This window comes from Phoenix dactylifera, chromosome 12, assembly GCF_009389715.1.
Source record: "Phoenix dactylifera cultivar Barhee BC4 chromosome 12, palm_55x_up_171113_PBpolish2nd_filt_p, whole genome shotgun sequence".
In the NCBI taxonomy this organism is placed as follows: Eukaryota; Viridiplantae; Streptophyta; class Magnoliopsida; order Arecales; family Arecaceae; genus Phoenix; species Phoenix dactylifera.
In genome coordinates this window covers 4,164,198-4,176,241 of record NC_052403.1, presented here as the reverse complement: position 1 = coordinate 4,176,241, position 12,044 = coordinate 4,164,198, and the positions used below count along the sequence as shown (strand labels likewise).

Sequence of the window (12,044 nt, the reverse complement as noted above, 5' to 3'; positions counted from 1 at the left end):
AGATGAACAATGAACGATGTAACTATCACCAAAAAAATCAAGCCATCCAGCCTAACTTAATGAAAGAGGATTCTACAAAATTGCATTCCTCTCTCTATATGGCAAACTCTAGCAGCATGGAAGGAACCTTGGCAAAAACAATGGTGAAATGGGAAATGAAATTGTTTGCAATATGTGTGAGCCCGCCAGTACTCAGAATCAAATGGGCACTGAGAATCGAGAGAGTTGAATTCAAATTCTTAGAAGTGCATGTCTCCAACAAAAGCAATTTGCTTTTGGAGTACAATCTTGTGCATAAGAAGGTGCAAGTGCTTGTGCACAATGGATATCCAATAGCTGAATCAGCTGCTAGCCTCAAATACATCAAAGACACTTGGAAGAACAATCCTATCTGGCCTGAAGATCCTTATAGGAGGGCCATGGCCCGCTTCTGGTGTACATTTGGAGAGGACAAGGTACAAACTGTTTGCTATTGTAGATTGTTTGTGCTTGGTTATAGCACTCTCAAATAGACATCTTCTTCCTGCAATTCTTCCCTGATAAGTTGGTGGAGATGTCTTTTTGAGTTACTACCCAGTAGAAGAAGAAAATAACATTTGCAGAAATATTTTCAAAGTTTCTATAAATTTGTAATCTTGGATAGAATACCAAGATAGACATTGATTTAGTACTAATGGTGATGACAACAACAGCAAGAGACCAAAAACATATATATCATTTGGTTGGGTTGCATTTGTGATCGAATCTGAGGATAACACCAAGTTGAAAATGATCGATGCAGAGAGACTTGCATTACTTTCTGCATGGCGAAAGCTTTCTCAAATTCTCCAGTCATCAAAGACAGCCTGCTACCGGGAGACAAGTTGCTCCTCAGGTATGAAGTGCTGCACGAGAAGGGGAATAAATGAAGATAATTGCCATGGTCTCCATCTCAATTTGACTCCAGATTATATATCAGAGTGGAGACTTTAAGATCATAGCTGTTATACTGTGAATGAAATGCATGCAGTGATAAACCATAGTTTTGTCTGTCCAAATCCCAAGGGCATAACAATTAATAACAACTAAAAGGAATCTTTTAACAATTAACATAAACTAAAAGGAATCTTTTCTCCAAGGGGGGAACTCAGAAGGTGAGATTTAGTATCAACTATCAAGGACATAGCATACAGCAAGTGAACCACAGAACTGCTGTTCATGAGGCCCATGGGGATGGCACTCTGGAGGAAGCCAGAAATTTCTCTGAAAGTTAGTGGACCACTGAAAGTGAGGAAGATCCTGCTCATCGCCTATGCCTCATTCCCAGATTTGACGATCTACTCCAGGAGGAAAAGCTCATATTCTCCAATTTTAATTTCCCTGATCTCTTATCTTGTTGCTCGAGCTCAGTATTTCTCTAACATCATCACCATAATGCCACTTTTCCGACAGGAAATATTTAGTCCGACAACACAATTTACAAACAAGATATCATAATGGGATATACGACCAGAGAATATGAACAGATTTCACAGCATTAACCGTGCTTCATTCCATAGAGGGGGCTATTTCAAGATGATAAGTATTTGAATCCCCAAAGATTATTGTTCTAGTCTGAAAATGTATTATATATGCATCAACAACATAACATGACTTGTGCTAAAAGTGAAATTAAGCCATGCTACAACCTATATACATGTAACATTACTTTCCAAATCACTATTCAGAAACTTTAAAAAACTTTAAAAGTGTATTCACTCACTATGGAAACCGAGTGGCAGAAGCATCCCTTTTGTGAGGAGGATCAAAATACAATGTTTCATACTGGCCATCGCTTCCATATGCATTTGGAAAATCATTGTCGACTCTTACAAGTAAAATTAATACCAGATTCCAGTACAGTATTTCCAAAGTTTTATGCATGGATTTACAGGTTCTGACCCTCCCCCCTCCCCCCAACCCCACCCCAAAAACAAGAAACAAGAAAGAAAGAAAAATAAAAAAAAAGGTATTATATTAACCCGTCCTCTCACCCGTTTATATTACTCTGCCCTTACTCTCTTTTCCCTGCGAGTGTTTGCCCCTGCTACCTGAATCCCAGTTAATACTAACTGCAACTTCCTGGTATGAGTTGAGAATCAAAATATGAAGCTTAAATTTTGCATCCTAATTCTCATATTCCCCTAGAGAACCACCTGACAGTATAAGCAATTTGATACAACCCACATCAGTGAGGAGATGTGATGTGGTGCCTCAAGGACAATTTCTTCTAAAGAACTAAAGGGCTTTGAAACTGGATAGAAGTTCTTTGCAACAATAGGTGGCAATTATTTATCATGAAATTCATAGAACTGCACAAACAAATGAATAGTATGGGGAACGGTGATGATATATAGAAAGCTCATGTTGGCCTAACCAGAGTCTTTGTGAATAAGTCTATCATGTCGCATGCCAAAAAAGGGATAAATCTACTCTTTTTTACCAAATCAACAGTTAAAGTTGTATAATGAGTAGAATATATATATATATATTGTAATTGTAAGCAAGCAAGCTTACCTTTGCTCCTATGGTGGTTGCAGTTTATTTGAGCACCAAGCCTTGTAGAAACGTGTCAATCCAATACTATTAAGCAGTGGTGCACTAGTAATCAAATCATAGAACATACTTCTGGATTTCATGTCCTTGTGACTGCAAAATAGTTTTGAGTCATGTTTGCAAGCAGTAATGGTGAGTAAATAGATACAATTTTTAAACATATAATACAAGTGATGACAGGTACATGAAGATAAGTAAGGATGATAATGACACCAGCATTCCAACATGCATGCATTGTAATTGGAGCAAGAAGATTTCGTGTCTGAGCATACACCAGCCCTAGCAACAATCCTGTGACACCATCAGCATCAAGTAGTAAGTAAAGATGAAGCATGCGGTAAGATCAGGTAGATCTATGGGAACAATAGTACTTCAAACTAAATGATTGCATTCTAGATTAACTAATGATTTTTTAACCTATACCAGTAAAAAGTTGTCAAAAATACTGATTAGGATATTCTCACCAAAAATAAAAATTTCGATAGATTTTCCAGGAGAGTGGTGTGCAATAGTAAATAATGCAGAACTCAAAGCCACTGAGACAGGAAGAGGAAACCTGCTAAATATTCAAAAGATGCTAAGGTTAGGTGCAGCTTGTGAAAACTGAAATCTATGTGCCTGCCCAGTTTAAGTGGGATACAAAAGGGAATGGGGATTACCATTTTGTTAAGGACGTCATCAGAAAGCCACGATACACTGTCTCTTCACAAACCGGGGCAAGGATACCCAGGGTGCCAAGTAGCCAAAAAGTACTGACCAGAATATATTGTCATCACTAACATTGTTTGTAATATAATACATGCTCCTACCTGATCTAAAAAAAAATACCACCACATATGTAAATAGTTTGACATCAGTGTTTAAGTTCAGGAAAAATCATAACCTGAGATTTGATGAATCAATGAATGGCAGCAACTGTACCAAAAATTCTGCCTGCAACAAAAGGAGAAAAGGAAAATACATCAGGCTATAAAAGTATAACCCATGAAGATAGAGCAAGCAACACGAAAAATTCTTGAAAAACATTACTTTTTCAAAGTTTCAAACTGCATGCCATTGAGGGAAAATTTGATGTATTGATGAGACCACTTTCTCTGAAACTAAACTGAATGAAATTATTGCATACTTTGACTTGGAGTTCAGTTGAAAAGTTTCTCTTGTCCTTATTCTAAGCTTGCATATGGTTTTGCAGTTAACAGAGTTTAAATGATGGCACCACAGCGCCTGCTTAAACAAATAAGCAATGTTTCAGAATTCTACTGGCTGCAGTTTTAGAAAATTCCCTACTATTAAGTAGATAATTAGTTAGCAAATGAAGGGTGAAGAACACAAGAATCTCAATTAGAAAGTCCAAGAAAAAATATTTGATCTAGTAGAACAATAATAGGGTTATCCAGTTAACTCTACAAGCCTGAGGATCCAGGATACGATACAACCTGGCAACAAATATTATTACTAACTAGAAAAAGGACTAGATCTGCACAATGTGTCAACTGAAAAATCAGTAATGCCTACTTGGGTTATCTTTGAGATAAAAACAATAAGGACAGTCAATTTCCTTATAATTTACAAATTTTTACTGCTGTGAATGACATCTTTCTGTTTGCCTCTGTTCCTAAGTAAAAAGATGTGAAGAGGAATATCATATCTGTATCTGCATCTTTGTATGTAAACAGTGGACCTGTGGAAAAGATAACTTTCAATGTTGTATCCAAGCTTTCAAGAGATATAGAAAACTATTGTCGCATTCTTGTCACCTATGCATTATGACCATGTTTGGGCATCCATAATGGAAGCGTTGTTTTGATGTTGTGAAGATTCAGGAGCAGAAACCATCTCTGATATAGCCGAATGTAATGCAACAACAATCCAAAAAGCACAAAACTTTAGAACACATCATGAGTTTCCAACATCTTAGTAGTTACAAACAAGGAGAGAATTAACTAGTGCAATTTTTTTTTCTTATATAGCTCATCATATAGGCACACGCAGCAATTGCATTTGTGCTTCTTTTTTCTGTTTCCAATTCCAGATACTAATATATAATATATATCATGCAGGAGGGAAATCTGAATGAACCTGATTTGGTGTCTGGCCAGCACTGGAAGCAGATATTAGAGCTTTAACAAGAAAAACAGCAAAACTAGCAATTACTAAACCTCCACTTGCCCATAGAATCCAGCCATTCTGGAGATTGAATGGTCGCCCCCATCCTGTATACAAACAAACATGTGCAAAATCAATGTTCAACAAGGTATAGAAATCACCATAATATTAATATATTCTGATATGCACTGAATGGCTATATCAGAAATGTGTAGACTATGGATATCTAGGATCCTGGATTTCAAATTGCTTGGCAGGTATGAGCACTAGATCCATGAAATGATCATGTTACATTAACGTGGGTTTATAAGCTAAGACCATGCTTGGCCGTTCTAAGAACAAGAGACAAAGGTGTCTGCAGATATACAAATCAACTTAGGGTAGATGCTTTTAGTAATAGGAGATTTATAGTTGCCAAAAGATAATACTTTCAAACATTGTTAATGAATAAAATGTCTGCTAGCAGTTGTCCACTCATTTATCCTGGAACAAGTTCAGTTATCACCCGCCTCCAATTGATAAAAACATTATCTGAAATAAGCACACTCACCTACACAACCAGAGAAAATTCCTATAATGGATGGTAACTGACTTTGGCAAATTGGATGAGACTCACTAGTCAGTAGTCACTACCATCAGCACATACACAGAGAAAAAAGGGCTGTTTCCTTGCCTCAGGAAACAACCTAAAAAAGTGAGGAAATGAACTTTGACAGAAAAAAGGAAAAGAAAAGGATCGAGGTCCTTCTACATCATGTCTTAAAGGTTATAGGGAGCTCGACAGTTAAAAAAAATATCTAAAATACATCATGAAAAGTCAGTGCAACAATGAAACCTACTAAAAGAAAAGATGTCATCCGGAAATGGTTGATGTGGCCTGACAAACATGTACAAAACTGAAAGCTTGGCCACTGATTTTAACCTGCACGAGAACAGGAAATTTGTTAGAAGGGCTGTTTCTAAATGCATATATATATATAGACACACACACATCCAACTAAAGGAGCGTACAGCTGATCCATAAACAATTGCATTGCTATTTCATCAGTGCTATGCATCTGAGAGAGCATAGTCTCAGAGTAAGGCTTCAGTAATCCACCCGATCCTCCTGATTCCATGAATCCTGTGAAAATAGTACTGAGAGAAAATCTTTAGCATTTTAAATGATGTGCAGCTGAAGTATAACTAGTCCAAGACTATGCATCAAGTAATTTGAAAACATTTAGAAGAAAATTTAATGTCATATTGAATGGTATAATTACTAGTGTCTTGGAATTATGTATTTGGTCTGCCTGGACGCATATAACTAGCATATCTATTCAACTAAAAATTGCCAGTACATGTGGGTGATGCAGTTAGCATTGTAAAAGAAATATTTTTTCAATACATATGATGTTTGTTTCATAAGGTTTACTATGATTTTGTTCTTTTCTAGCCTCATTCTAATATAATATTTGTCCCAAATTAGTGGTGATGATTAAGAAAACCTTTTTTTAATAGATTAATCAGAATCTTGTTTTGGATGCTTTTTCCTTGTTTTTATTAGTATGCTGAGGACTTTGACCCATCATATGAAAGGGTGGAGGAAGAATATTATCAGGCCTTTAAGTAAATTGCTTTGAAGCTCTTAAATGTGAAAAGAGAAATTAGGAGAATACCAATGTAAGATATTTGAGAAAGACAGGACAGTTCACAATAGGATTATTTTATAGATTCTTCTTTCTCGGAGAATGATCTGAGCAAAGCCACAATCATCTTTGATGACTAATCAATGGTGCTACAGCAAGTCATTTCGAAGTAAGAAAGTGCAAAGACAAGGTGAACATTGTGTCATTGTGTGCAAACGTAGTAGCTCAAGTTCTTTAATGAGGAATCACAAATACCAATGAGATGAGAAGGTACAGATGATCCTGAATAGCTCAAACCAAAGCAACTATTCATGTTTGCTCAAGCAATAACAAAAGTAGAACTGTTTCAACCTTAAACCTTTAACTGCGATGCAGGAATTTTTAATCAATAACATGGTTGTTCTTCAAAAAAAATTGATGAAACAGACCATCTTGAAACAGGTACTAGAGAAGTCTAAGTCTACCTTCTTTTCCCCTTTTTTTCACTAGATATGTTTGTATCATTTTCGGAGATATACCACAGATATCAGCTAATCTTTAATACACTTTTCCTCAAAATAAAGGTCTACCATGAAATAGCAGCATACCTTATCAAGTACGGCATCATGACACATGCCGTGACCTTCCAATCCCATGGAACGTGCCATGGCCGGCAAATTTTGAACTCTTTCCCTTCCAAATTCTGATAATAAATCCCCAACTTTTGTTAGCATCAAAGAACGGAAGATAAAAAATTACCAAAAGAAGAGCAACAAAATCCTCTCTGCCTATCCATATACATGGCTCCAGCAAACACAACAAGATGCAAACTAAACATATTAAAAATAATAAATGATAGTCTCGTGCTGTTATTATGCTCTCAAGTCTCAACAACCGGCTGTTCGAAATGAGAATTTTTCTTTCCCCTCGTTAGCATAAAAAGAAAACAAACAGAATACCTCCTTCGAGCAGAATTCTCCGGGTCCTTCTCTGGAACTGGAGCACCAAAATTTAGGAGCTTCTCGCATGGAACGATAAGTGGTGAATTTTTTAGAGCCCAAGGAAGAGAGCTTGGTCGTGGGATGCGAGTGTTGAAGGAGAGTAAATCGGAGCGGATATAGCCATGGAAGCAGAGACATCTTGGCTGCAAGAATGGGAGGATTTCAGCCTCGAGCGATTTTTTTCACGCTTTGCGCATGAATCTTTCTCATCCGTTGGGATTGGCGCTGATCGTGGGCCGGGCTTGGTCACAAACAAATCAAAGTTTAAATAGGCCAATAGATTAGGCCCGAGGCCCGGCCCACGAATAGCTATAGTTGGGAAGCGGATCGAACGTGGGATTTCGACGGAACTTGACGGATTTGACGGAAGAGAATAATAACGGAGCGTAAACGACGCTGCTGCCGTCGTCATGCGCCCGTGGCTCTGTGCTTTTGTTTTGTTTGCCGAATGATGGGATCGCAAGAGCATGCACTGGTAGGGAAGTATATGACATTATTTGCTCAAATTACTGTTCATCCAAAAAAATATATATCATTCTGACTGGGCTTGGATATTTAAATCTTAAATAAATTATCTCGTTAAAATGAACAATAAAAATGTTGAAATTAAATTTATATGCTAATTTGTGATGATTATTTAGAATTCTGATCATGTAGATATATGCCTATGCGATTTCATGCATGTAAGTATTTATGTATGCATGCGCGGCTCAAAATTATTATAATAACTATTATTTTTAACACCGACGTAGAGCAGGAGAGAGATGGTGCTTCGGAAGCTTGGATGAAGGATGGTTTACAATTTTCTCTCTCTGTGGAAATGGACATCTTTGCAATTTATATTGAAGAGTGATGGGAGCCGAGTTTTCACAAGTTACATGCTAAATTTAATCATAATTTCAACATGAGTCCTCGGTCTATCATAGTAGGTACAGTTTCTACCTGGCAAGATATCTTTTCAAAAGCAAAGAATAATTAATTTGACCTGACTTTGTTCCTTCCATAAAATAATATTGAACTATGTTCCTTCGGATAATTCTGGGATTTCTTATTTATATGAAAAAAAATATGCTGAAGAGGAAAAATGAGGCTATGCTATCCCCCACATGAACAAATTATGGTGCGGAACACAATATGAAGAGTTTCAAGTACAAAATGTCAATCTTAGATATCATTGTGACGAGATCTTCATTGATTTCCCTTCATTGGTTGTGGGGACAAAACAAAATATGTAAAAAAAAGATAAATACAGGATTTTATCTTTGATATGACAAACATGGTGCATGGCTAGGGATCAAACAACCCCATGTAGTCTAATAACTTGAATAATAAGGGACTGATCTTTATTAATTTTCGATCAGTCATTGTATATTTGTATCATGCCCCCAATATTATTGAACCAAATATGGCTATAGCTACTTTGATGTAAATTGATTGATTGAACAACAAATACATGCATATAAAATGGTGAATTGTTGGAAATAGTACTTCAAGTAATCCATAATTTTTACAACAAATATAGCCAAAAAAATAAATAAAAGGTCAGACAAATAGAATTCCCTCATGAAAATGGTATTAAAGGTGCTTTCTTTAAAATAGAATTCATCACTGCCTAGCATACAATCTAATGGCATCTGCTGCTAAGATAGCACGAACAATCAGAGTCTCCTGATGTTTATTTGACTATCATATATAAATTTTTGCCCAAATACAATACAATATCGGAAAACATAGGAAAAAATATTTTTAAGAAAAATGCTTCGTGGGATCTCTCTCTATGCCATGGAATTAAATATTAAGTCCATTAAGTACATACTCTTGATACACTCACGTTCTTAAGTCTTACTGTGGTGGTAATCCACTCTTACTCTCTTTTGTATCTTCAATTGTTTGGGGATCTAATGACCCACTGAAAGTGTAAGTGAATAAGTCACTTAGATTCAACACGCACGAGATGTGTTTCTTAAAGACACCCCTAAGAGAATTCCAAAATACGCATTATTTCAAAAACATAAGGCAATTAAATTTTGAATCACTGTTAAAAAAAAACAAAAATTTTATTCACGAAATCTAATATAAGTAATATAATGTATAATCATATTTTGCTAGTTGTAATGCATATTTCAATTCTCTCTTTTCCTATCTCCCTCTTCGTAAAAAAAGAAAAAAAATTGAGGGATGGTGAAAGACTCAAAAAAAAAAATTCATGCATGGATGACAAGGAGCAAGGAGACGAGAGAGGGAAGCGGTAAAGAGAAAGACCTCCAAAAAAAAAAAAAAAAAAATCTAAGACGTACATGCACAGAGGATTTGGCATCAATATCCTTCGTTCTAAGATGCCTCATGCAAGGGCTCGGAGCTCATTATCCTAACATGGGTGTAACATCCTTTTCCTCTCAAAACCCTGCCATTATTTGATATTTCGAATGGATCTAGTTGAACCGAGCTATCAGTCCATTCAGCACCTGGGATGTGAGATTGCGCATGATGATTAAATTTTATCTTATAAACAATCAGATGCCAGGCACATAACTGAAGACACGCCATCCATTCTTTTTTAAAGTCTAATTAATATTTGTTCCTCTTTAGCTACTTTCCTTAAGAAAGGATCAAAGACAGGAGTACGAAAAGCAAGTGTACCACTAATAAATCATCATCATTGCGACATTACCTGAACAGCTCAATTAGGAGAAAAATCACTATTAATCTCACGTGCAACGCTCGTGCCGGGTACTAGTCACGATCAAAAGGGTAATCCGTAAAGTCGCGGCCGCTTCTCCCCTCGCTGTCGCGAGGCCGCTGCCCGACCAACCACACCTCGGCATCTGGCAACAGAAAACAAAACCAAACATCACCCATTTTGAATTCTTTCAAACGAATCGGACCCCCTTTTGGCCCCGTACCCGGGCCGACACTCCCCCTTGACGCTGTCCAGTCTCTCCCCTCTCTCGCACGCTCCCTTTCCCCCGTGCCACCCCCCTTAAAGCCGACCCCTAACCTACCGTGTCTCACGTGCCAACCCAAACAAATCTCCGGCTTCACCTCCCTCCCCTCCCTCTCTCTTTTCCTCAAATTCCCCCACCCCTCGCGTCCAAAGAGAAAAATCCGTTCCTAAATTTTCCCTCTCCCCACTCGCCGGCGGAGCGAGAGGGATCCCAAGACGACGACAAGGCCTCTCCCTTTCCGCTACCCGATCCACCGCCTGAAGTGCATTTCTAGTGTAGATTTTTGTTTATAGAGAGAGGGATAGAGAGAGAGCGGAAGAAGGGGAGGGAGGGCGGCGACGGCCATGGCGACGGAGGACGAGAAGTTGCTGAAGGAGGCCAAGAAACTGCCGTGGGAGGAGCGGGTCTTTCACAAGAGCTGGAAGGTCCGGAATGATGCCAACATCGACCTCGCCGCCCTCTGCGAGTCCATCTCCGATCCCAAGGATCCCCGCCTCCGCGACTTTGGTACGTCCCCGATCCGATCCGCACCCGGTTCCTCAACCCTTTCCCTCGACGAATCACGCTTTGATCCTCGCGATCCAGGGATCTGTTCGATTGGACCCACGAACACCAATTTTCGGACAGGAATAGCTGTCTTAATTTAGATTTTTTTTGCGTTTTAGCTGTTGACTGGATCTGAGGCGGAATTTGCTAATTTTCTTGGTTTCTGTTTTTTGTTGTCGGGATTAGCGCCGTTGTTCAAGAAGACGGTGGCGGATTCGAATGCTCCTGTGCAGGACAAGGCTCTGGATGCCCTAATTGCGTTCTTACGGGCCGCGGATGCTGATGTTGGGAGGTATGTCGCTGCTGGTCGAGCGGCATTGGCTGTCTTAGCATTTGGGCTTTTGTTGCAAATGGTTACAACTGTTTGTTTTTTTTCTGGTACATGTTACAATTGTTTGTTGGCTGGATCTTGTCAATGTAGGTACGCGAAGGAAGTTTGCGATGCGATTGTTGCCAAATGCCTCACGGGTAGACCCAAGACTGTCGAGAAATCTCAGGCAGCGTTCCTCTTGTGGGTGGAGCTGGAGGCGGCAGATGCTTTCTTGGTAAGAAGATGATAGCATCCATAAACCCAGAACCCTCATATTTTTTTTCCCGTAAAAATAATTTATCTGTTTTTCCATTTTTCTTTCCCCATCAAGAAGCGTTACTCTCAATTCAACATACTTGATGCTTCCACCATGATTCATGATACAATGACAAACTTGCACCATGAATTGCCCTTGCAGCACTGAGTCGGTTGTTAGATTCTTCTGAAAAGGATCAGTTGATTTTGATTCTCTTTTTCCCCACATTCAGTTTCTGGTCATTAGCGATTTATCACACCTTTTCTGTTCCTTGTTGTAGGGTTTAAATTTTAAGAACGTAGCATAGTACAAATATAAAATGTGGAGGGGCGTTGCCTTGCTGAGAGCCCTGTTAGGAGACGTATGCCACCAAGAACTACCATCTGAGTTTGGGAGGAATGAGTCACTTACCTTGGGGGTTTGAATGTGTTGTCCATTATAAGTGACATTGATAAGTTGAAGTATGTGCAATCATGATTTAGCAGATGTTTGTGTTGTGTTGTAGTGCTTGACTTAGTGTATAAGGCATATATGTGTTGGTGGGGAAATGCGACACATGCTTGACTATGCATGTCAACAGGAGTGTGATATATATATGTATGCATGTATGTATTTTAAATTAAAGAGTGGTTTCTATGTGGAGCCCAATATTGATAAGATTATTTTGTTAAGTCAGCTTGTTCAAATTTCCAGTGGAGA

General features: G+C 38.3%; 2 protein-coding genes across 17 annotated transcripts in view; one reads left to right on the top strand and one right to left on the bottom strand.

Moving 5' to 3' along the window:
* Nucleotides 1-225: 225 nt before the first annotated feature.
* Nucleotides 226-7,494, bottom strand: LOC103705897. 15 transcript variants are annotated; one of them, XM_039132357.1, is made up of 12 exons: nucleotides 7,247-7,492; nucleotides 6,896-6,990; nucleotides 5,692-5,817; nucleotides 5,520-5,602; nucleotides 4,654-4,787; nucleotides 3,701-3,798; nucleotides 3,458-3,507; nucleotides 3,234-3,326; nucleotides 3,039-3,130; nucleotides 2,759-2,865; nucleotides 2,536-2,667; nucleotides 226-884 (listed from the first exon to the last, which is right to left on the bottom strand). In XM_039132357.1, exons 1-8 carry the CDS (start codon nucleotides 7,424-7,426, stop codon nucleotides 3,253-3,255), a joined length of 840 nt encoding a protein of 279 aa, XP_038988285.1. In that variant the 5' UTR covers nucleotides 7,427-7,492; the 3' UTR covers nucleotides 226-884; nucleotides 2,536-2,667; nucleotides 2,759-2,865; nucleotides 3,039-3,130; nucleotides 3,234-3,252. The 15 variants fall into 15 exon arrangements, with proteins under 15 accessions (XP_038988285.1, XP_008788008.1, XP_008788011.1 ...); XM_008789793.3 differs by lacking the exon at nucleotides 226-884 and adding an exon at nucleotides 994-1,593; XM_008789786.4 differs by lacking the exon at nucleotides 3,701-3,798 and having other exon boundaries at nucleotides 3,039-3,133; nucleotides 7,247-7,488.
* A 2,788-nt stretch (nucleotides 7,495-10,282) lies between these two features.
* LOC103705896 (protein MOR1-like) overlaps nucleotides 10,283-12,044 on the top strand; it is a 37,764-nt gene continuing 36,002 nt past the window's right edge. For both annotated transcript variants that reach the window (XM_008789785.4, XM_008789784.4), the window contains exons 1-3: nucleotides 10,283-10,740; nucleotides 10,966-11,071; nucleotides 11,201-11,324. In XM_008789785.4, coding sequence (XP_008788007.1) covers nucleotides 10,578-10,740; nucleotides 10,966-11,071; nucleotides 11,201-11,324 — 393 coding nt within the window. In that variant the 5' untranslated portion in view covers nucleotides 10,283-10,577. The remainder of the gene's footprint in view (nucleotides 10,741-10,965; nucleotides 11,072-11,200; nucleotides 11,325-12,044) is intronic.